The sequence below is a fragment of the Pelodiscus sinensis genome, chromosome 16 (assembly GCF_049634645.1).
Source record: "Pelodiscus sinensis isolate JC-2024 chromosome 16, ASM4963464v1, whole genome shotgun sequence".
In the NCBI taxonomy this organism is placed as follows: domain Eukaryota; kingdom Metazoa; phylum Chordata; order Testudines; family Trionychidae; genus Pelodiscus; species Pelodiscus sinensis.
In genome coordinates this window covers 2,214,788-2,236,374 of record NC_134726.1, presented here as the reverse complement: position 1 = coordinate 2,236,374, position 21,587 = coordinate 2,214,788, and the positions used below count along the sequence as shown (strand labels likewise).

Sequence of the window (21,587 nt, the reverse complement as noted above, 5' to 3'; positions counted from 1 at the left end):
TCTGGGGGTGGCTCTCAAACAGGTTGTGACAGGGCCACAGTCCCGAAAAGGTGAATGGGAGCCTGAGGGCCAATGGCTGTTTGTTTATCAAGCCAACAACCGTGCAACAAAAGGTCAGACCCTGTTGCCGTGGGAGATGGTTTTTTGAAGCCTCCTACAGTCCTCCCAGTGGCCAGCTGAGACTGACCTGTCCGCTTGTCAGCTTGAGTTACGGGTGGTATTTGTGCCGACTGGACACCCCAGGTCCAACCATCACCCGGCCTCTGGGGGAGGGCTCCTCTACATCCGAGCGGAGTCGCTCACAGACAGAGCCTCTGATCCAAACACCCCCATCTCTGGGGAAATTCGGACCCAGGCATTTCGTCCCAGCTCATTCTCCGGGGCACCGGGACAGTCGCAAGGATGGAGTCATGGCGGATAGGAGTCTTTTCCTTGCTTGAGCTGAGCAGAGCTCCGACGCTTTCCCTGGGGGGGGTTGAAATGGCTCAGGTAAAGATTCCCCTGCTGCATCCCTGGAGCCAAACCTGAGTCCGTACCCAAGGAGTCTGATTCATTTGGGCCATTGGTTGTCTCTGATCTGCCAGGAAGGGAAACAGAAGGGAGCCGTAGTGCCAGACAGGGTGCACACCTGGTATCTGGAGGGCAGCAGGAAGCGGAGAAGCACAGTCTGTCTAGTCGGAGGTTGCAGCATAAATCCAGGCAGAAGGAGAGCTGGCTCCTCTTCCTGTCTTTGCCATCACCTTGCATATAACCTTGGGTAGGGTATTCCCTTAGACGGAACAAACCCTGCCCTTACCAGTCAAGCCCTGCTGAAGGGGGTGGAGGAGAACAGAACTGCTGGTTCATACAAGAGCCATCCAGCAGGCACGAGACCACTCCGACTGGGCACTGGAGAGGCACCGAGCTGCTTCACTGCTGCCCATACTACATAGCAGCTTCTCGTTTGTTCATCTCAAAGCGCCCCGCAGACTTGGGGAAGAATCGCTATCCCCAGTTCATAGATGGGGAGCCTGCAGCACAGTGCTGGAAAGTGACTGGGCCAAGGTCACACAGAGAGTCAATGGCAGAGTCAATAAAAGGACACGGGCATCCTGATTCCCAGCCTGTATTCCGTCTACAAGCATACACCACCTCCCCTTGAGAAGGGGCAGCAAGCACCCTGGCTACAGATGACAGTGCCCCTTGAGAGCTAGGTAAGAACTGTGGGCTGGTGCAGAGCACCCTATGCCCTTCTCCCACCAGCACGGCCCAGGGCAGGGTTTGGATTGTAATTTCCTGTGCCTCAGTCTGCCCATCTGTGAAATGGGGATGATAATCCTGCCCTGCCCTGCAGGGGGCAGCAAGAGTGAACTCACTCATGCGTGCAAAGAGCTTTGAGGCCCCGTGAGGGAAGGCTTTAGTGATGGGACTCCCTACTCCCCTGACTCCTGGCCCAGCTCCCTAGGGCTGTGGTTCCCCGTTACTGTGGGACTGTGCCTTTGCCAATGGGCCGCCTCTGCTTCCAGAGACCCAGCCCCCCCTTGGGTTTGGCTGTCCAGCCCTGTTGACACGGGCACAGTGAGTGCAGCCAAGGTATGTCGCTAACAACAAAAGCCGCTCCCAGCCCAGCTCATCCTCAGATCTGCCGTGGCGGGAAGGTGAGACGCCAGTGGGAAGAGAAGCTCTCCATGCAGACTGCAGACGCCAGGTATACGCAGTGTATTTCTGCGGCTTGTCTGGCTGTGTGTGTGTGCCTTTGTGTGGGCCAGGATTACAGCCAGGCCTCCCAGTCCAGAGAGGGGCCAAAAAATCAGCAGCCTGAAAAGCTGCTAAGTTCAGCTAAAGAGCCAGCTGCTGCTGGGAGCTGGAAACCTTTGACCTGTCTCAGTGTGTGTCCAAGCTCTGCTTGCACCCTGCCTACTGCGGGGCAGCTGCGCTGTATGAGCCCATGGGGAGGGGTGTTGCTGTGTGACCCGGGGGAGAGGAGGCCTGGGTTCGAATCCTGGCTCTACTGCCAGATGGCCTCGCACAAGGTGTTTATCTCCCTGTGTCTCCACCCCCACTCCCACGACGGGGGTAGTGCCAGTGAAGAGCTACTGATCAAAAGCGCCCCTGCGAGCTGGCTGCTCTTGGCCCCGGGGGCGAGCTCCGAAGAGCACGGCAATGCAGAGTAGTTGAGCTCCGAGCGCGTGGAAATCGAGGGGGAAGGACCCCGCAGCACTGTATTCCCAACCCCCAGATCCAGAGATCCGCTGGGGCGACCGCATTGGCGCCCGTGTTCCTCGCTTCCCACAAACGCCGGGGGAAGGGGATTTTGGCCTGCGTGGCTGCTTAGCCAAGAAGCAGAGACAGCGCAATGTGCTGATAGCCAGTCACATGCTGCAAAGAACGTAGCACAAGGTCTAGCCCAGGCCAGGGCCATCCCGAGGGGGGTGCAGGGCCTTGGCTAACCCCCTCTAGGCCACAAGCCCCGCCCATTCCTCCCCAAAGCCCACCCCTGCTCCGCCCCCTTATCTCTGGATTTACCCTAGTGTGTCTGCCCTCAGTTGACACGGCTCGGTGGGTGCGTGATGACTGTAGCACTTCTTCCAAACAGGAAGACACTAGCCATGGACGATAGTCTGGAGGCCTCCTGGCGGAAGGAGAAGCTTCTAAGGACTGTTTACACGCTGCAAGTGACATCAGACACTACCCTCCAGAAGGCCAGCCCGCTTCTCAGCAGCCAGCGGGGCCTGGGCATGGTGACAGGACACCAAATCCACCAGCTGGCTGAGAAGGCCAAGGTCATCTGCCACGACCTGGACAACATCAGAAACCTCCTCCTCTACCGGGAAAATGACCTGGTCCGGCAGATCCCCAACCCCGACGGCTGCCGCTACGGGGGGCCAAGTGGGATCCACTGCTCGCTGGATGGCTCTCTCTATGTGACGTGTGAGAATGCGCCCTGGGTCCACAGCCTCGCTCGCTCAGGCCGGGCTCTGCCGTCCTTGCTGTGTGTGGATCGGGGAAGGGAAAGAGAACCCTTTTTGCCAGAAGATGTGACAGTGACTCGGGCGGGGATGGTGGCCGTAACTGACATGGTGAATGGGACCATCCAGATCTTCAACCATCGCTGCAAATTCTCCAGAGGGGAGTGGATCCAAATCGGGAAAGTTGATTCCCCCCGGGGTATTGGCGTGGACCCTACTGGAAGGATCCTAGTAGCTGACTACACGCAGGGCAAAGTCCACAGCTTTGCTCTGGACCGCACCTTCAAGATACAGAGTACTCACTCCGTCTCCAGCCTGCGCGGCCCCCGCTTCGTCTGCGGGGCCCCCGCCGGCGGCTTCATTGTGAGCGAGGAGTGCGGTGACGTCAAGCTGTTCAACAGCAAGCGTACGCTGGTGGGCTGCCTCGGCGCCAGATACAGGCACCAGTTTGGCAACCCGGCGGGGGTCTGTGCCGACGTAGAAGGCAACATCATTGTGGCCGACGAACAGCACCGAGCTGTCCACCTGTTCCCCCAGCGCGGGTCTCCTCTCTGCCTGGTGTCTAAGGGGCTGCGGAAGCCTGCAGGAGTGGCTTGTTCCAACTCCGGGCTGCTTTTCGTAGCAGATGCTGGGGATAATTGTGTCAAAATCTTTAAATACCGTGTGAGGCCTCCCTACGGCCCCAGTAAACCTCGGGTGGCCAGTGACGGTCCAAACCCAGCTCCTAGATAGACCTACCTTGAAGCCATTTCAGTGACTTAGATCACCCCGCCACCACCGCCACGGTGCCGATTGCCTTACAGTGACATCTTCTGGCAGAGACAAGAACCAGAACCCTGGAATTCTACCTGAGCTGCTTGAGTTGAGTCCTCAGCATTACAGGAGCTTAACATGTGTCATGATTCCCCAGAATGGTCTCTCCCTCCTGCACAGAAAGGCCATTCCCTTCCGGATGCTAATACGGATCCCTCTCATCGACACCCCTCGGTCTCAGACTGGCGGGGGCTTTGCATGTAGGGCCCCAAGGAAGATGGTGTGGACTGAGAATCAAGCCTAGGTCAGAAACAGGGCGGCATTGCCCGTCGTGCATAGCTCACAACTAGGCGTCACCAGGATGGAGTGACACATTAAAGACAACTGATTATTTGTGGGTAAGATTGTTTTGTTTGGCCAGTGAGTATGCTGCACAGCCCAGGGCTAGGAAAACATCCACTGAAAGCAAGGAGTTCAGACCTGAGATACTACAATTATTACAGGGAAGAGATCAGCACATTTCGAGAGATCAGGACTGAGTGCCCTACAGCATTACAACCCCCACAGCTGGGACAGAGCCTCCTGCCCTAGCCACCATGCCACAGTTGTGTGCCACCTCCAACTGCCCAGCCCAGCCCAGGAGTCTAGGAAGCGCACACCAACCTTATCAGCAAGGGCAGCATGCTGGGGAAAGGGTGTGGGAGGGACGGAAGAGCGTCCCGCCCAGAGGGGCTGGGGGGTTACAGTCATTCCACAGCCCTTCCCTAGGTCTGTGAATGACACCGCTGTTCAGCCCCATTCACTCCAACTTCACCCTGGCCACGGTGGAGTCACACCTGGATCTGACTCCGGCTGGCTGATTTCAGAGAACACCCAGCTGGGTCCTGGTTTCCCCGGAGTGTGGGGGAGGGTCTCCCTTGCTGACTTCTGGATCTAGGGGGAGCTGCGAGGGGTGCCCCTCAATGCTCAATTTGTAATGACAGAAGGGCCCGGGCTCAAGCAACGTTTTTATGTTCATACCGGATGTGGCAGGCTCAGAGGTGCCGGGCTCAGAACTGCCGGGCCCAGAGGTGCTGGGGCTGTGAACTGCCAGGCCCGGGGATGCAGGGCCATGAACTTCCGGGCCCAGAGGTGCTGGGGCCATGAACTGCCAAGCCTAGGAAGTGCTGGGGCTCAGCCCTGGCACAAATCAAGCAGAGGTGCCTCTGGCTGGGCCCCGTTTTACCCTCTGCCCCACAATGCCCCATGTGTTCTCCTAAAACCGCCCTTCTCCCACCCACTCCCCAACTACATGTCGTCCTCCCTCCCACCCCACACACACGTATCTTTCCATTCCCCAGAGGCCTGAGCTCCAGCATAAGACACCCCCTCCCCGACCCTAAACACTTCTCCTTTACTTCCATGAGCCCCCGAGTTGTCCCAAAGCCCTGTGCATCCTCCACAGAGCCTCAGCCTGAAGGGAGGAGTCCTGGTCTGGGGCCCAAAGACATGAACACCCTGATGCATATCCCAGCCCGAGCCAGCCTGAGGAAGTGGGGAGGGGTGGAGAATGCAAATGGCATGCAGAAGGTGGGTGAATCTGTGGATAGAGCTAGTCGGCCAAACTCACCCCGAGGAAACGCCATTATCCTTAGCAGACTTACACCAGCGGGGCCCTGTTCACCCATCGCCAGGTGAGAGCAGCTGCCCTGCGGCCCGGGAGAGTTACTCCTCTCTGTTGGGGGGAGGGGAAGCATGGGGCCCTGGAGCTAAGGTTGGCCCACTAGCTTTTTCAGTGACCACGTGGGCGTTTTTGCCCCAGTTGGGTCCAGCATTGGAAGAGTTAAGCCGCAGCTTGTCCTTATCTGTAGGCTCAGCCTGCTGTGGCAGAGCACTACAGCCTGGGTGCAGTGCCTGCTCTCAGCTACCCCCTGGCCTGAGGGAGAGGAGGCGGGAGGCAAGGTCACGCTCACAGCCCTCCCGGCCTGAGTTTCCTCTTTGCCGGCCAAGCTCAGCCCTGAGGGCCACTTGTTTCAGTGGAAGTTAGAAGCGGTGGAGGTAAGGTGTGTGCTCTAGTGCAGCCCTTGGGAAAGAAGTCAGCTGGGGCCCTTGGCTGCATGGGGAGGGGCAAGGTGCAGCTTCCTGCAGGCTGCTATGCTCAGCAGCAGGCAGCTAGGCAGGTTAGAGGGGCTGGCAGAGGGCATGCACCCCCCCCCGTCCGGGACTGCTCCATGCCCCCCCCCTTCCCGGTGCCATGTGGAAGGGAGGGAAGCTGCAGCTGCGCATACTGAGTCCCTATTGCTTTTCCTACTTCCTCTGACTGGGGAAGGAGGGGAAAGTGCTGACCAGCTGCATTCCTCCTCTTCCCCTCCTCTAGGAAGCCAGGAGCAAGAGGGAGGCAGAAGGCTGGGCATTTTCCCTCCTCCCTAGTCAGAGGAGGGGCTCTGAAGCAGGAAAAGCAACAGGGGCCCGGTATGTACAAATGCAGCTCCCCCCCCCCATGGTGCCCTTGCCCCCCACACGCACCCCTACACACATCCTGCCCCTATCCTGAGCCCCCGCCCTGAAATCTGTACCCCCGCATCCCCTCTGCTCTGAGCGCCCCACATCCCCAGCCTGACTCCTGCACCCCGTATGCCCCCTGCTTTGAGCCCCCACACTCAGCCCACTGCTCTGACTCCCCACACCCCAACCCTCTGCCCTCAACCCTTTCTCATACCTCCAGTCCTGACTCCCATACCCTCACATCCCCATCCTGACTCCTGCACCCCCATATCCCTCCTGCTCTGAGCCCTCCACACTCCCTGCCCTGACTCCTGCACCCCACAAATCCCCAGGCTCCCACTCCTCACTCCTCCTCATGCCCCCCAACCTTGACTCCTACACTCCCTCCACACTCCAAGCCCCTGCCCTGAGCTCCTCCTGACTCCCAAGTTCCTGCCCTGACTCCTGCTATGTCCTCCACATCGCTCCTACCCTGAGCCCCTCTTCCCCCCCATGCTCAGATTTCTTACAGGTATTGTTGTATTGTACCTGGGGGGGTGGGAATGTATGTGACACAATAGTACCTGTAAGAAACTTAAGTTACTTTCACCCCTGGTTAGAAGCTTAAATGCCTTTGACGGTCTGGCCCCAGATGCTCAGGTAGATGTGGTTGCTATGGCATCCCTCAGTCTGCTTGCTGCTCCACTTAGTAGTTCAGATATGGGGAGGAAGAAGGAATTGAGAGATCCTGATAGGCAAGCTTTGGGGGCAGTGCTCCACCCTGCTATGGGTGGGGGAAGAGACCTGGGTTTGGCATTGGGACTCCTGCTACCTGCATGACATGACTGGGTTGGGAAGTGCTGTGGTGGCAACATGCCAGACAAGCTGAAAGGAATACACAGAGGGAGACGGGCTGGGTAACAGGGCAGCGAGCTGTGCTCAGAGCATAGGACAGATCTAGTCTAGGTTATAACTTGTATTGGACCAACTTTTGTTGGGGGAGAAAGACGAACTTTGGAGCTTACGCAGAGCGAGTATCTCATACTCCTTGTCTCTCACACCCCTGCATTTTCCCTGCAAGGCATTTTTAATGGCCAATCTTCATTCTCATTGTGAAGGTAAAATCGAAACTTTTCTGTTAAAAGATCCAGTGTTTGTAAAACCACATTTTGGGGTGGAAAAACTTTATGCACAGAACGTGCTGATGGCTGTGATGCCTGCTCTCTAGGGCATGTCCACACTACCTGGCTGGTGGATGGGCAATGCTCTATCCAGGGCGGTGGATGGAGGCGATAAATCGACTGCCATGTGCTCTGCACCAGAACATGCCCCAAGCGTGGCCCAAAGGTTCAAAAGGCTGCGGCCAAGCCATGCCCAGCGCTTGAGTTTGGGGCCCAACCCATCGGCGGTGAGAGATGCCGGTGCCATCAGGCCTGTGGCTGGGTGTTGTGTCTCAGGCCCCTCCTTCTATTCATGGGAGCCGGGGGGGCTGGACAGAACTCTCCCCTCCACAGGCTGCCCCACTGGGGAGGGGTGTGCGCTGCAGCCGGCGGAACCTTAGAGCTGCAGCTTCCGGGGCCTGCCCGGAACGCACTGGGGACGGACAGCACAGACTCCTCCGGTCTGACCGCGTTACCTAGCAACTGTCCAGCCATCCCCGGAAGTGGCTGGAATGTCGGGCGTGGGGAGCGGCGCGCTGGCTGCTTGACTGGGGTAGGAGGGGGCACTTGGGGGGGGGGGGACGTGGGCTGCAGGGAGGGGGCTGCGCGGGAAGGAGAGAGCACGTGGGGAGGGGTCACGTGGGGGGACAGGAGCTGGGGAGCGATCGCGCTGGGGGCTGGGGGAGGGGTATTGGGGCATTACAAGAGGGAGGGGTCACGGGTCTGGGGGAGGGGTATTGGGGCATTACAAGAGGGAGGGGTCACGGGTCTGGGGGAGGGGTATTGGGGCATTACAAGAGGGAGGGGTCACTGGGGGCTGGGGGAGGGGTATTGGGGCATTACAAGAGGGAGGGGTTGCTGGGGGAGGGGTATTGGGGCATTACAAGAGGGAGGGGTCACTGAGGGGTGGGGGAGGGGTATTGGGGCATTACAAGAGGGAGGGGTCACGGGTCTGGGGGAGGGGTATTGGGGCATTACAAGAGGGAGGGGTTGCTGGGGGAGGGGTATTGGGGCATTACAAGAGGGAGGGGTCACTGGGGGCTGGGGGAGGGGTATTGGGGCATTACAAGAGGGAGGGGTCATTCTGGGGGAGGGGGTTGAATACTAGGACTGGAAGGGACCCCTCCCCCATGGCAGGACCAAATACTTGTATGCTAGTATGTGGAGCACATTGGTTGTATTACCTGTTCATGGCATTTTGCTTACACCTTACCAAGGGCACTTTGTTTTTGTTTCATTGAGGGCTTATGGGGTGATGTAATTAAGTTAGGCACTTTAACCTTTTTTAGGGCTTTTCGGGTGTAAGGTGCCTATTTTGGGGAGGGATCATTGTAATCTGCTCCCCTCTGTTTCATTGCTCTGAGGAAGGGCACGTCTCTCTCGTGGGTCCTTGCACTGTATCCTTGATTCTGGCAGCTCCCCTTTTTGTGCTGGTGGCCCAGATGGGGTCAGAGACACTGAGCACCCACAGTCAGGCTCCTTCATCCCCTGTGCTTGGCCTTTCTTTCTCTGCACAGGCGCCAGGGTCTGGTGGTTCCCCTACCTCTGGCAAGCCAAAATTATCGGAGCTCGTGACAAGAACTCATTAAAACAGAGACTGAAATGCCTCCACACAAGTGAGTTCATTAGCAGAATGAAATGCTCTGGCAAGAGCAGTGCAGTAAATATACAGCCATGATGGAGTTAAAATGAAGCCCAGAGAGTGAGCCTAGTTAGCTCTGCCAGCCTGAAGGAAACTGCAGTATATACCAGTTCTGTGCTTGTACATAGTTCCCCTCCAGGCTGGCACGCTGCTTTAGATGCTACTAGAGAGTTTCCTCTGCCAGTGGCTTGTATGCTAGTTCTGCAGGCAGAAAACTCTCCTGCCTGATGTAAACTAGGAGGCAGTACTTGAACAAGGCTCTCTTACAGAGTTGGAAGTGGATTTTGTGCTCTTGTATGGTACCAGCTCAACACCCCTGAGGACTGAAGTTCTTGTCTTCAGCTCCAGAGTGGGTCCAATATGCCAGTGTTGCTTGCTTGTGACTACTTTCTTCCACTATTTGATCTGAGGAAGTGGGTCTGGCCCACGAAAGCTCATCATCTAATAAACCATCTTGTTAGTCTTTAAAGTGCTACATTGTCCTGCATTTTGCATGTCTAGGGGTGAGAAGCAAGTTCAGACTCTGTGGTTCATTTAGTCTTTGGTCTCTCAACTGAGAGCACTGACAAGGTGGCTAAATGATGCCCGTTGCTGAGGTGATTTTCTGATCTCCTGCCTCTCTAGCATTATTGCTGTCCACAACACATTTCACAGAGGCAACTGAATATCCAATGACAGTAACATCTTTCACTCACTGCTAGATGAGGAATGTAATAGTGTAGTCGATTAACTGATTACTCGATAAACAAAAATTTATAGACGAATGCTATAGACTACATGCATTCCCCTGCCAATAAATTTAGCAGGCTGGTCAGCAGCCCAGCTCAGTTCTGGCTTGTGCTGGGTCTGGGACCTACCTCTCTGCAGCTCTGCATTAAAAGTGTATTAGGAGCCAGGCAGGTGGGCAGGCAGCCTGGTTCAGTTCTGGGTCTGGCAGCTCGTGCTGGGTCGGGGAGCTCAGACCCTTCCCTGGACAGGGGCTGCTGCCACCCTGCGCTTCTGCCTTTGTATCAGAGGTAGCAGCGTAGGGTGACAGGCAGCCAATCCGCGAGGGGAGTTGGTTTTTAAACTGGTTCCCCTTGTGGACCAGCTCCTGATATAGAGGCAGCTGCGTGGAGTGGCAGGGGTCTCCTCAGGAGTGGGGCCAGAGCACACTGGCTTCCAGCCCCACCCCCAGGGACTATAGACTAGTTGACTAATCAATAAGAATTATTCAATTAACTGATATTTAACAACCCTATACTGGATTTGAGTTGGCAACGCTGCTGGTGAGTGCTCTGTGTCTATTACCAGTCCTCTGACCCAACCAGTCCTCTTGGAATGCTTTCTCTGAGGCTTAGATCCCTTAGGAAAGAATCAGTTTTGAAAAGCAAAAAATGGAAACTTTAAATATCAAGGTTTTTAATTAGCTAAATGTGAATAATGCAATTGGTACCTTAACTTTTTATTTTTATATTAATGCATTTATTATATGGTATCCCACATCTTCCATTTCAATTATTCCAAAGATTTTCATAGTGGCAGCATATAACTGCATTGGAAAAGTTTGAGGGCTGAGGAAATGTAGAGACTCTTGTGTAGCAGGCAACTGTAGAGGGCTAGGCAGTTTGAGGCTTTGATAGAATAAGCACATTTGGTAGATATTTCTATTGAAATGATCAGCATTCAAATACTAGATTGTGGTGACATTTAAAATATAACTCTGTTTTCAGATATAATGAACAGAAACGAATAAAGCAATTTACACTGCAAGTCATTAGTACCATTGGAAATATAGCCCAAGTCTCATGAATTTCCAGATCTGTTCACTGATTACTGGAATATGTTGCAGTAACCTGTTAACATGAGACAATTTATTTTTTGCTGTAGAGATATCACATGTCCCCTTAAAACCAATATTTATTGGATTTTGAGCAGTTAACTAACTATGTTCAGAGCTGTTTTATTATTTATACTGATATGTGGACAAGGTAGTAAATCAAATCATTCTATGCTAATTTGGGGGAGGGGTAAGAGGAGAGAGGAGAAAAATACAATCAGTGATACCCAATTAGAGAAGAAAAAATTAGAGAAATTTTATCTTCATTCTTCTTCGTGAGGGTTTTAAAAAGTCGAGAACAAAATGAATATTAAAGCTACATGAAACAGCAATCTGTTTCTGAAAGGGTGGTTGAATTGACAAAGACTCTGTGGAGGAGGGAGTAGCATGGGAAATTGGAGATCTCTTGCTATAATAGTACATCAAAACTGCTGATATTACCTGGAAAAATAAAAATTCATCTTTAAAGGTACACTGGTAAGATAAGTGTTACCATGTGAAAAAAATCCCACCTATGCCATATTATTAACAATATAGTAGACCAGTGTTTCTCAAAGTATCTTGTGTCAATTGCTGGGAAATTTTACTTTTAGGCATTCAGTGTTGCACTATATCTAGAATGCAAGCACTGCAACATGATTTTAAAATAAGTTTCCATTTATGTATGTGTTTGCAGCTGTGTACTTTTAACTCCTGGAAACATGTCTTTTGGCCTTAGGTTTGTAAAAGCATTTTGACAGTAAAAACTAAATTTTGCACCAGATCTCACCTGATAATGCTTCTTTAACAGTCTTATGATATGTGTGAGGGATAATGGGTAGGCTTTCTTGAACAAATCCCACAATCTTTCAAAAAGGAGATTTACTAATAAGCAAACAGATTTATTCCTTAATTTCTTACAGCTACTATTCCAGTTATCCATCTCTGTTAAGCAGATAGGAACAGCTGACATGCATCCAACCTAGGAAGGGCAGCCCTTATTTTGTAGCAAAACAATGACCTTTTTTTCCTCTTTTCTCTCCAAGAAGCTGTTCTGGCCCCTACTATTTCAGTGTTGGTAAATGGTGTGTCCTGATGGGTTTTTCAGCCCATTTGGCCCTGTTAATGATTGTTAAGTTTTGGCAGGTATGAACTTGTTGTCTAAGCTTTTCAGTAACAGCTCTCTGTTTTTTGTCCCCCAACTCCATTTGGATTTGATATGTGTTGTACCCTCACACTTTTCGTTTTATACTGTACCTTCACCCCTTAGTTCTATGATTTTCCCCCTTCTTCCTCTTTTTGCTTGAGGCCTGGCATCCTTTATATAAAATTATTTGAGGTTCTTCTACGATCCCACTTCCTCAAAGGCTCCACATAGCAGAAATTATCCCTCTGGCCCAGGAGGGAAGGATGTAACTCCCTTTGTGGCCTGTGAATGCTGCTCATGCAGTCAGCCGGAGGGGACTGTCAGACAAGGCGCTTACTCCCCTCAGGAGCTGAGAGGGCTGTCAGCTCTTAGCAGCATTCAGAGTTCTGCACCTATGTTACTATACTAAAAATTCCCAGAAACACACATATGCACCCTCTTTAGTGTGAGTGTTGGGGTGGCCTCAGCTGCTGTGAAATGAAGGGGAAAATTCAGACCCCGGAAAAATTGGCCTTTGATAGCAGCAATTGTGGTGCTTGCCCCACTGTCAACACGTGCCAAGAAAACTTTACCTTTCCACCTCAAGGGGCTGAAAGGAATTCATCCGTGAACAGTCAGTTCCTACCACTGCCTTTGGCAGGTTGGTGGTTATGTGACTAGTCAAGTGACTTGGCTTAATTGTTCCCCGCTACCCTCCCCATCACAGATAAGTGTATCTTTTCCATGGCAAATTGCCAGGTGCGTAGATTCAGTATATCAGTTAAACTTTATTAAACAGAGAGAAAAACACACACACTGGGGAGTTCCCTGTTCTGTGTACCCTCAACGTGTTATAAATTCACTGTGTATTTCTCTTTCCAATTGACTGCTCCCATCACAAAGATGCCAGCCTGAGGGGTTCATGGTGGTTTCACATCCATAGCACAATGCTGAAGGACAGAAAGGGACAGAAGTCACCGGGTGCTGATTTTTCCGAGGGAGCACCCTCCTTAATGCAATTATATTTCTATTAGATACTTCAGCATTATGTAAAGAGACACTGTCAGCTAGTTCAAGGCTCAACATGTATTTATTTATAGTTAAAGTGATTTATAAAACCATAGAAATGTGCTCCCCCTGAACTGGGAAAAACCCAAACTACTTTAGATTGCAAGGTGGTCAGGGATCATAGGCAAAGCAGGGCATAATAAGTGAATATAATATTTACCCTTCTTTAGGACCTTCCATCCAAGCAATTCAATCTGAATCCTTCCAGTCCCCTCTGTGAAATAGATCAATAGTTCTCATTTTACAGTGGCAGAAGCTGAGCCACAGATGAGTTAAGCAATGTGACCGAGGTTACACAATGAATCTGTGGTAGAACATGTTCCTCAGGATATAAGTCAACCTCTAATTGAAGGAGTTAGGAAGAAACATTCTCCTGTAGCAAGCTGGTATACAACTGCCCATTTCCAGGTTTCTACTCCTTTTTCCGGGCCATGTATTAGGGATGTAAACTAGCATTTCAAATGTTAACCAGTTAAACTATATGCTTAACCAGTTAACCGCCTGCTGCAGCGCAGGCAGTGGGCTGCTGGAGAGCCTCCTGCCCATGGCATGGCACGGTGGACCTGGCTGGGCTGGAGCAGCTCCCTGCCCACAGAGCGCCAAGCACCAGTTAACCAATTACCAGTAAGCATCACGCAGTAAAGAGTGATGCTTACCGAGTAACCAGTTAACTGGTTACCCATTTACATCCCTACCACGTACTGCTGTCAGAGGTGGGATACTGGGCTAGATGACCCCGGGTTGGAGCCTGTCTGGCAATTCGCAGGATCTGAGTGCAGAGTTATGAGAAATGGTTCAAAGACAGGCAAAATGCCCTTCTGTTGGAAACTCCACTGCAAGCTCATTTAAAGAGTCTGTTTATCAGAAACGTGGCAAGTCCCTTTCACCTGATGCCATGTGGCTAACAGCATCAGTGTCAGCTTCTTAATGCAGAGGCAGTTCTCAGCTTGCTCTTGGATATGGCAGTTTGGAACTTTGCTGGATCCCCTCGCCAATGGCTTTCTTTAAGCTCCCGGTGGGAGGCGGGGTGGTTCTGTGCCTTTACCCACAGTCTCTAAGTTTTATTTTTGTATTTATTGGCAGGTACTACGCTCTTCCAGGATTGCTGTCATGGTGATTAAAGTCTTCTTCCCCTCTTGCTGTGCCACAGCAGAGAGTGGCCTTTTGATTGGCCATTGGATCCCAGAACAGAACTCTGCTGTCATCCTTGCTGTGGTCCACTTCCCTTTTATTCCTGGCCAGGTGAAGCAGTATCTCTCTGAAGTCCAGCAAGTGACTCAGGTCAATACGTGTGTGCTGGGCTCATGGACGAACAGCAAACAGGAGAAGGAAGAGGTCCTGAACAAGTTCCTGGAAGATCTCAGCTCAATCTTTTCCCACGAGCCCTGGATTCAGCTCAGCAAAGAGAGTGACAGCAAGGTTTGGAGCTGCTGTATCTTTCAGAAACACCCCAGCAGCCCTATGGAAGATGAATTCATCTTAGTATATTATGACCAACGCAAGGTAATGCTTTCACAGCTGCATACCGCAGACAACCATGCTACCTCCGCTGATCACAAAAGAAACGATGCCTCAAAACTAGCTGCTGTGTTTGACACAGTTGCAGAGAGCAAGATACTGTTCATGACGGACAGATATGATGATGGGCCCATCAAACTGACTCACTGGCAGTCCGAAGGAGTGGAAGCCAGTATTATTGTGGAGCTGATGAAGCAGGCTTCTGGGCCTGTGTGTATGCTGCTGACATTCCTGCTTTCACTTGTCTCCGGTGTCTGTAAAAGCAGGTAGGTGATGTAAGGTGGGGCAGGTTGTGTAGTCCAGCCCTAGACTGTCAGTAGGGGACAAGTTTCCTGTTCAGCCCCAACAAGCAAAGTAAATTTTGTTAAAATACCTCAAGTTCGGCGAGGGTGAGACAGTCTGAGTGGCCATCAGGGACCTGTTCACCCACTCAGAGTCAATTTCCCCACAGTGAGTAGAGATCATTCTGTATCTGTCTCAACATAGCAAGAACAACTCCAACCCTGGGAAGCTGCTACTGATAGTAGCCCTTTCCTATTTAAGTGGGAGGGCTGGGATCTGCTGTCTATGATAGTCTCCCGAACATAGGTCAGCCCAGTACAAGTTCATGCTGAATCAGTGATTAGCCTGTATGAGTTCCAGGGTTAGCACTTGGTGGGAAACTCCCTGACTGAAACTTTCTGTTGGAGTCATACTTACATGGCGCTGGAGGGTAGTGGAGGTGGTGTTTGCGGCTGCACGGATGCAATGCACCGTGTTGCCTGGTAGTTACTAACAGTTCCTTCAGACCCCAAGAGGTTTCTGGGGGAGCGGTGAGGTTTTGCAAGCTGAATTTGTTCCCGTTTTCACTGGGAGCAAAACCTCTGCCTCAGCCTCACAAGTTCAACTGTGAGTTCTTGCAGCCACTGCTTGAATGACAGGATGATGCAGAGCGCGCTCATTTTTTCACCCCACTAGCCAGGCTGCTCTTGTCTCTCTTTGCCATGATGCGCCCCTTTAGCTGAAGGATGTGCTGCAATGTTGGCAAGCTGGACATCTAATTCCAACATTGACATCAAACGGCAGAGCCGCAGACCTGGAACTGGTTGGCAGAAGATTAGCGGGAGCCCTGGATCAAGTACATCCTTGCTGGAACTCTGTTCACTTTACTTACCTTGCACACTGAAAGGAAGTTTCACCAAGCCTCAGTGTAACATCCTGCAAGTGCTGGCACAAAAGGGAAATCTGAACAGACCTGAAGGGGAAAAGCTCTTGTATATAAAGCTTAGCACCACAGCTGGGCAAGCCGTCTAGTGAGATTGGATTGTGTTCCCAAAAAGGGGATTGGAGTTCAGTTTTCAAGCTGGGAGAGGACAGTTTGATTAATCAGATTTGGATAACAGCTACTAAAGCATTCATGGGCAAATCTTTTCAAGTATAGCCTCAAGCTACAGGGAATGGAATCTTTTAACAGGTTTCCAACTGTACAATGCTGTCAGGAAAAATCACAGGGAGCCATTTCCTACAGAATGGCTTGTTGGATTTTTCTGCTTGATGTGGAAATCTGAAACTGTTATAATTATCTCATACTATCTGGTAAAGTCATTTTAGGGTCACACTCAGTCTTGATGTAAATAGATGGCACTCCATTGGCTCCAGTGGAATTTCACTGTTGTAAGAGTCTGAATTTGGCCCCTTGGTACTCATGGAATCATTATCTAGTTAGAGCACTCAACTGGGAGTCATTTGTTTCAAGTTCTTTCTCCTGCTCTCTACTGACTCACTGTGCGGCTCTGGAAAAATCCTTTGTCTTGCTCTGCGTCAGTTTCATTTCCTATAAAATGGGCAGAACACCTTCCTAGCAAAGGTATTTGGCTGTAATTTCAGAGATTTGAGTTCAGTTCTTAGTGCTGCCACAAACTTCCTGTATGTCACCTAATCTCACTGGGCATTTCATTGCTTAAGGCTCCTTTTGTGTCAGCCTACTTGGAGCAAGTGTCATAGGGCAGTTGTAAGGCTTCTTCCCTCACGCAGGGAGGACACCCAGTCCTGGGTGGCAGGCATCTGTACCTGGCACAGAACTGGCTCCAATAGGTCTGTGCTGCCTTCAGTCACTGAGGGCATTCCAGGGTAGGTTGGAGCAGGGGCAGACCAGAGGAGGGCGGACCTGCAACCTGGTGATTCTGTGTCTCTGGGAAGCCTAAGGACCTTTAAAGTCTGCTCCTCTAGCCCTGCAGAAAAGGTGGGAGTGGTGGTTCAGATTTCGTGCAGTTTGATGTCAGAGAAGCTGGGTATGGCAGTGACTTTTGGCAGTCACTACTGTCCCTGGGTAATTCCTTTTTGTAATCCCTGTGGTGATTGAATTGTATTTGGTGAAGACAGATGGTGTCCCCTCGGTCTGAGCTGCTGCAATGTCCCTCACTTGCTTGGGGAGCTTCAGTCTGTACCTTACATATCGAATGCTGCTTCCTTCCAGGCTGTTCACATCAAAGCACGAGGTGCTGAATTTCTGATTGAAGGTGTGGGTCTTGACCTGTAAAGGTCAGGTGATTTGGGGCCTGGCTACTTTAGATATTGCAGCTAAGGGTAACTCAGTTCCAGTCTTGTACAATAGTAGCTGAGATCACCTGGGGTGCTCAAGCTGGCAGTTCTCTGGTTCAATGCAAAGGGGTTTCTGGCAGGTTGATTTCAGAGATGGGACCTCCGTTCTGGAACTCACTTCCTTGACAGACCAAGTTTGCTGCTTTTGGGGGCCTGCTGCAAGGCCTGTCTTCCCAAGCGGTGAGCTGGTTGGAAAGGGTCGTTAGTCCTAACAGGCTGGAGGGTTTGATTACTGAAATTCACGCAAACTGAAGGCTTTTTGAATGTTTCACAGCAGATAGGATGGCACATGTAAAAATGTCATGATTAATGAGATTCTCCTGGCAACAGCATAGGCTGCATGCAGTGATTCAGCCGTACAGATGCCCACACATTCTGCTGCAGGTACGCTGGTCTGAAATATAGGCGTCTCTTCAGTTCCGCCTTGTGCCTAGCAGTGGTAATTGCAGCTTAATGTTTAAGGTTTCTGAGCAGAACTACCATTAACACTGAAAGGTCTCCAGGTCATTGTTAGAGGCATTAGAGTAATTTAATATTGGAGCAGTAAACGCTACATGTTCCTCTTTTTAAAAATAAGCACTTAATAGCTTTCTGCTGATACTGTCTGACCTCCAGTAAGGAGTCTTTGTACTGTACTATGCCTGATTCTCACCCAGTCGGGAGTCTTTGTTCCTGGAATTGTAGTGCAGAGCAGCGGGAAGCCAGGAGGTTCTATTTAATGGAGCTTTCACATTTGTGTGCAGTTCCAATTCAGATATGTTGCTTTTCATCTGGAATCTGCCATATCCATCCAGAGTCTTGGAACATATTATCTGAACTGGAAAATCAAAACTCTCTGCAAAGTACCTTAAATTATTCACATTTGAAAACACTCCCGATATAAGAACGTCCGTACCGGGTCAGCCAGTGGCCAATGCCAGGTGCCCCAGAGGGAGTGAACAGAACAGGGAATCATCAAATGATCCCTCCCCTGTCATCCATTCCCAGCTTCTGACAAAGAGAGGCTAGAGACACCATCTCTGCCCGTCCTGGCTAATAGCCATTGATGGACCTATCCTCTCTGAATTTATCTAGTTCATTTTTGAACCCTGTTACAGTCCTGGTCTTCATAATATCCTCTGGCAAGGAGTTCCACAGGTTGACTGTGTGTTGTGTGAAGAAAAACTTTATTTTGTTTGTTTTAAATCTGCTGCCTATTCATTTCATTTAGTAACCCCTAGTCCTTGGGTTATGGGAACAAGTAAATAACTTTTCTTTCTTTACTTTCTCTGCACCAGTCAGGATTTTATAGACCTCTAGCATATATCCCTTTAGCCTCCTCTTTTCAAAGCTAAAAAGTCCCAGTTTTAATAATCTCTCGTCATATGGCAGCCTTTCCAAACCCCAAATTGTTTTTGTTGTCCTTTTCCGAACTTTTTCCTCTCTCATTGCTCAGAACGTCTCCATTTAAATAGTGTAACGATATAAAGGCCAGTCATTCTGCTTCATGTTAGAATTGTTTTCTGTTACATGTATAAGAAACCCAACTGCATCCTATAAGGCTGAAAAACAAACAGGAGCATTTGTGGCAACTTGCCTTACATTGTAGGGTTAATATAAAATCCTAGAAGTATTTTTGTTTGTTCTGCTTGGGTAGTATTACAAATGGGATTTTCCATAGATGATTCTACGACTGCTTTATTTTTTCAATATTTCTACTTTTCCTTTTCTGGGGTATTTTTGTGGGGGGGGAGGGGACTGGGAGTGAGGAGTGGAGGTTGGTTTTAGTGAAGTTTAGTACTGAGTTTCAGCTTCTCCAGGGCTGGAGCAGTGGACAACTTCATTGGGAAGGGCAAGCTCTCTTCCTTTTTCCTGCCTTTGTAGCAGGAGTCTCTGCTCCAGCAGATGAGCTGCAGACCATCATTTGTGAACCCCTGGGTTAGAACATGATGATCAGAAAAGAAAACTTCTCTCCACTTGTGCATGATTGCATCTGTGAACCCAGGTCTGCAAGATCAGTGGCCAATGTAGTAACCTACTGTGCTTCCTTCCCCGCTCCTGTCATTTTGGATGTTACACCCTGATAGGCCAGCTGAACAGCAGTGCATTCGTTTGGCTGTCAGGTGAATGGCTGGAGTGAACAGCAGAGTAATTCGAAGACCCTGAATTAAGGAGAATGATTCAGAGCACACTGCATGGTGTTCAAAGCCAGTGCATCTAATATTTGAACTGGGGAGTTGGGGGGGAGACTTCCAGGGCTCTGGGTTTGAACATGACAAACCCACTGTGAAGTGCAGCTAGAGGGACCCAGAGGGGCATCCTCACTGAATCCTGCAAAGTTCCCAGCTAGCCACCCACTTACCTTTTGTCGGTTGGATTGCTCTGCTCGTGCTTGGGTAGCTAGAATGATGTATGAATTGCAGCACAGGGCCCAGGAGTGTGTTACACTGGCCCCTTTCAAACACGTGCTCTTGCTGCTAGACCCCAGGCTAAATTCAGCCAAGTGTAGTTTGGAGAAAGCCAGAGCAAGCCCCATGGAAATCCAGATCCAGCAGTGCTGTAAATTCAGGAGCAAAGTACAGTAACTTGCACGGAGTTGGCACTCGGGGTGGGGTGTGTGTGTGCAGACTGAGTGACACATACGTGAACATGCCAAGGAACTGGGGGGGTGACACCCTTGAAAAGGCGGTTAATAGGTGGGCACAAAGAAAGAAGCTCACTTACTGTTAATGTAACGCATGCTGCAACCTCTTGTGACGGTGCGTTGGGGTCCCCCGTCTCCTGCACCCCGAAATGGCACAAAGAGACCGCACCAGCCGGTGGAATAGAGGAAGTTTATTGCCTCTCCAGGATACAGCACAGATGTAGTCTGGTCACAGAGCTGGGCTAGGATGCCTCAGGCCCCCTTGAGTTGGGGGGAGACTGGGCCCCTAAACTCCAGCTCCTCTCCCTAGGCTGTCTCATCCATCCTCACAGACAGCCAGCAACCAACTAACCCACTTCCAGCCCTGCCCCCCAGCCAGGGCAGCATTCCACCTTCCTTTGTTCCTCTCCATGGGGGGTGTCTGGCCACTGGTTCAACAAGTTTGGCATTACCTCTGCCTAGTGAGGTTTTCCCTGCTGGGTCTTGCTCCAGACAGCAGGGGTCACCACAGCCCAGCAAGTACCCCCACTACGTCACACCTCTCCAATACTCCCACGGCCAAACTAAGCTCCAGTAGCAATGAGCGCAACTCCTGTTGACTTCAGTAAAAAACTGACTCTCCCCCCCCCCCCCCCCCACTTTGATATTTATGCTGCTTAGCCATGCGGCTGCAGACACTTAACTAGACAGTATTGGTAACCAAGGCTGGGGTTTTCAAAGAATCCCAAGTTTCAGTGAAATTCAGTAAGAGTTGGGTGTGAATGACCCCAGCCTAAAAATGTAGCGAGTGCAAAAAGGCTCCCCTGTCTCTTTGCTCGCTATGCAAGCCTCCCGTTAGTGGGAGATCGGCTGTGGCTTGAGGGTAGCATACAGTCCTACACATAGATCCTGATCCACCTGCCGTCATTAAAAATGGAATTCAGCCTTCTCCAGAGAGTGAACTCGACGCAAGGGAAGCTGCTAGACTGGCATCTTTGTAGGGACAGTTACAGTTATTCAGGTGTCTTGTTTGGACGGACTGCCTTAAATCTGCCTGGCTTATCTTTCTAATGGTTGAAGGCTTTTATTCTGCACTCAAACCGCTTATGTGTGTACACAGCCTTAACTACACCTGAAGTAAGTGTTTGTGTGGGAATTTTCAGAAACAACATACCACCTGTTTCACTGGAAAAAGTATCAGAGGGGATTCCCCTTGTGTTTCTGCAGAGTGCTGAAGTTTTGGCCTTTGTCTTTCATCTGGAGTAAACTCTCTACTTGTGAACAGTTGGGACACCGGCTGGAGCACCTTCAGCTCATCAGCAGCAACAAGAAGGCTCAGAACCAGACCCAACTAATGAGGTATGTGTGTGCGTGCGTGTGTGCATAAGCCCACTGTGACACCTGTCACCAACTGGAGCCTTCATAAGGCACCAACCAATTTCTTCTATAGATTTAAAGAAATTCAGCCTCCTCTGGCTCTGGTACAGGTTGAACCTCTCTCGTTCAGAACTCTCGGGTCCAGAAACATCCATCATCCAGAATAATTTGTGTTAGCTGGATGTCTACTTTTCATGGGTGTGTTCCCATAGTCACATAAAGTTTGTTTACAGCCACCAGTCCTGGCTCTCAGTGTTCTGTGCTGTTATTTAGCTCTGATTAACCCCTAAATGTCTTCTAACAGCCCAGGAAGCAGTGGGAGTGTTGGTTATGCTGCTAGACAATGTTGACCTCCTGTGGTCTGGAAAATTCTCTTTTGGAACCAGTCAAGTCCCCAGGGTGCTGAGCCAGAGAGGTTCAACCTGCACTATCATACAGCTGATACTGAGGTTGCCACCCACTTGTTTTCTTGCATTGAATAGCAAGCTTGTTTTTTTTTATCAAACAGGCATCTTGTTTTGTAGTAGTAATATGATGGTATGAGCAGGAATA

General features: G+C 50.7%; 2 protein-coding genes across 6 annotated transcripts in view; both read left to right on the top strand.

The window, feature by feature from the left end:
• Positions 1–1,480: 1,480 nt before the first annotated feature.
• On the top strand, positions 1,481–4,092 carry NHLRC4 (NHL repeat containing 4). Its single transcript, XM_075899046.1, has 2 exons — positions 1,481–1,687; positions 2,576–4,092. Exons 1-2 carry the CDS (start codon positions 1,575–1,577, stop codon positions 3,678–3,680), a joined length of 1,218 nt encoding a protein of 405 aa, XP_075755161.1. The 5' UTR covers positions 1,481–1,574; the 3' UTR covers positions 3,681–4,092.
• A 1,495-nt stretch (positions 4,093–5,587) lies between these two features.
• Positions 5,588–21,587, top strand: part of PIGQ (phosphatidylinositol glycan anchor biosynthesis class Q) — a 40,627-nt gene continuing 24,627 nt past the window's right edge. For 2 of the 5 annotated variants that reach the window (XM_075899042.1, XM_075899041.1), the window contains exons 1-3: positions 7,725–7,877; positions 14,042–14,742; positions 20,886–21,017. In XM_075899042.1, the coding sequence (XP_075755157.1) occupies positions 14,069–14,742; positions 20,886–21,017 (806 nt within the window). In that variant the 5' untranslated portion in view covers positions 7,725–7,877; positions 14,042–14,068. Of the gene's footprint in view, positions 5,739–6,022; positions 6,153–7,724; positions 7,878–8,488; positions 8,941–14,041; positions 14,743–20,885; positions 21,018–21,587 lie in introns of those variants that run through there. The other 3 variants (XM_075899045.1, XM_075899043.1, XM_075899044.1) reach the window with 3 other exon arrangements.

What these genes read in the sequence shown, in the direction of transcription:
- NHLRC4 (XM_075899046.1), top strand. Translation starts at nt 1,575, where the DNA reads ATGTCGCTAACAACAAAAGCCGCTCCCAGCCCAGCTCATCCTCAGATC. An exon ending in ATGCAGACTGCAGACGCCAG is followed by an intron (nt 1,688 to 2,575) that starts GTATACGCAGTG and finishes TCTTCCAAACAG; the next exon opens with GAAGACACTAGCCATGGACG.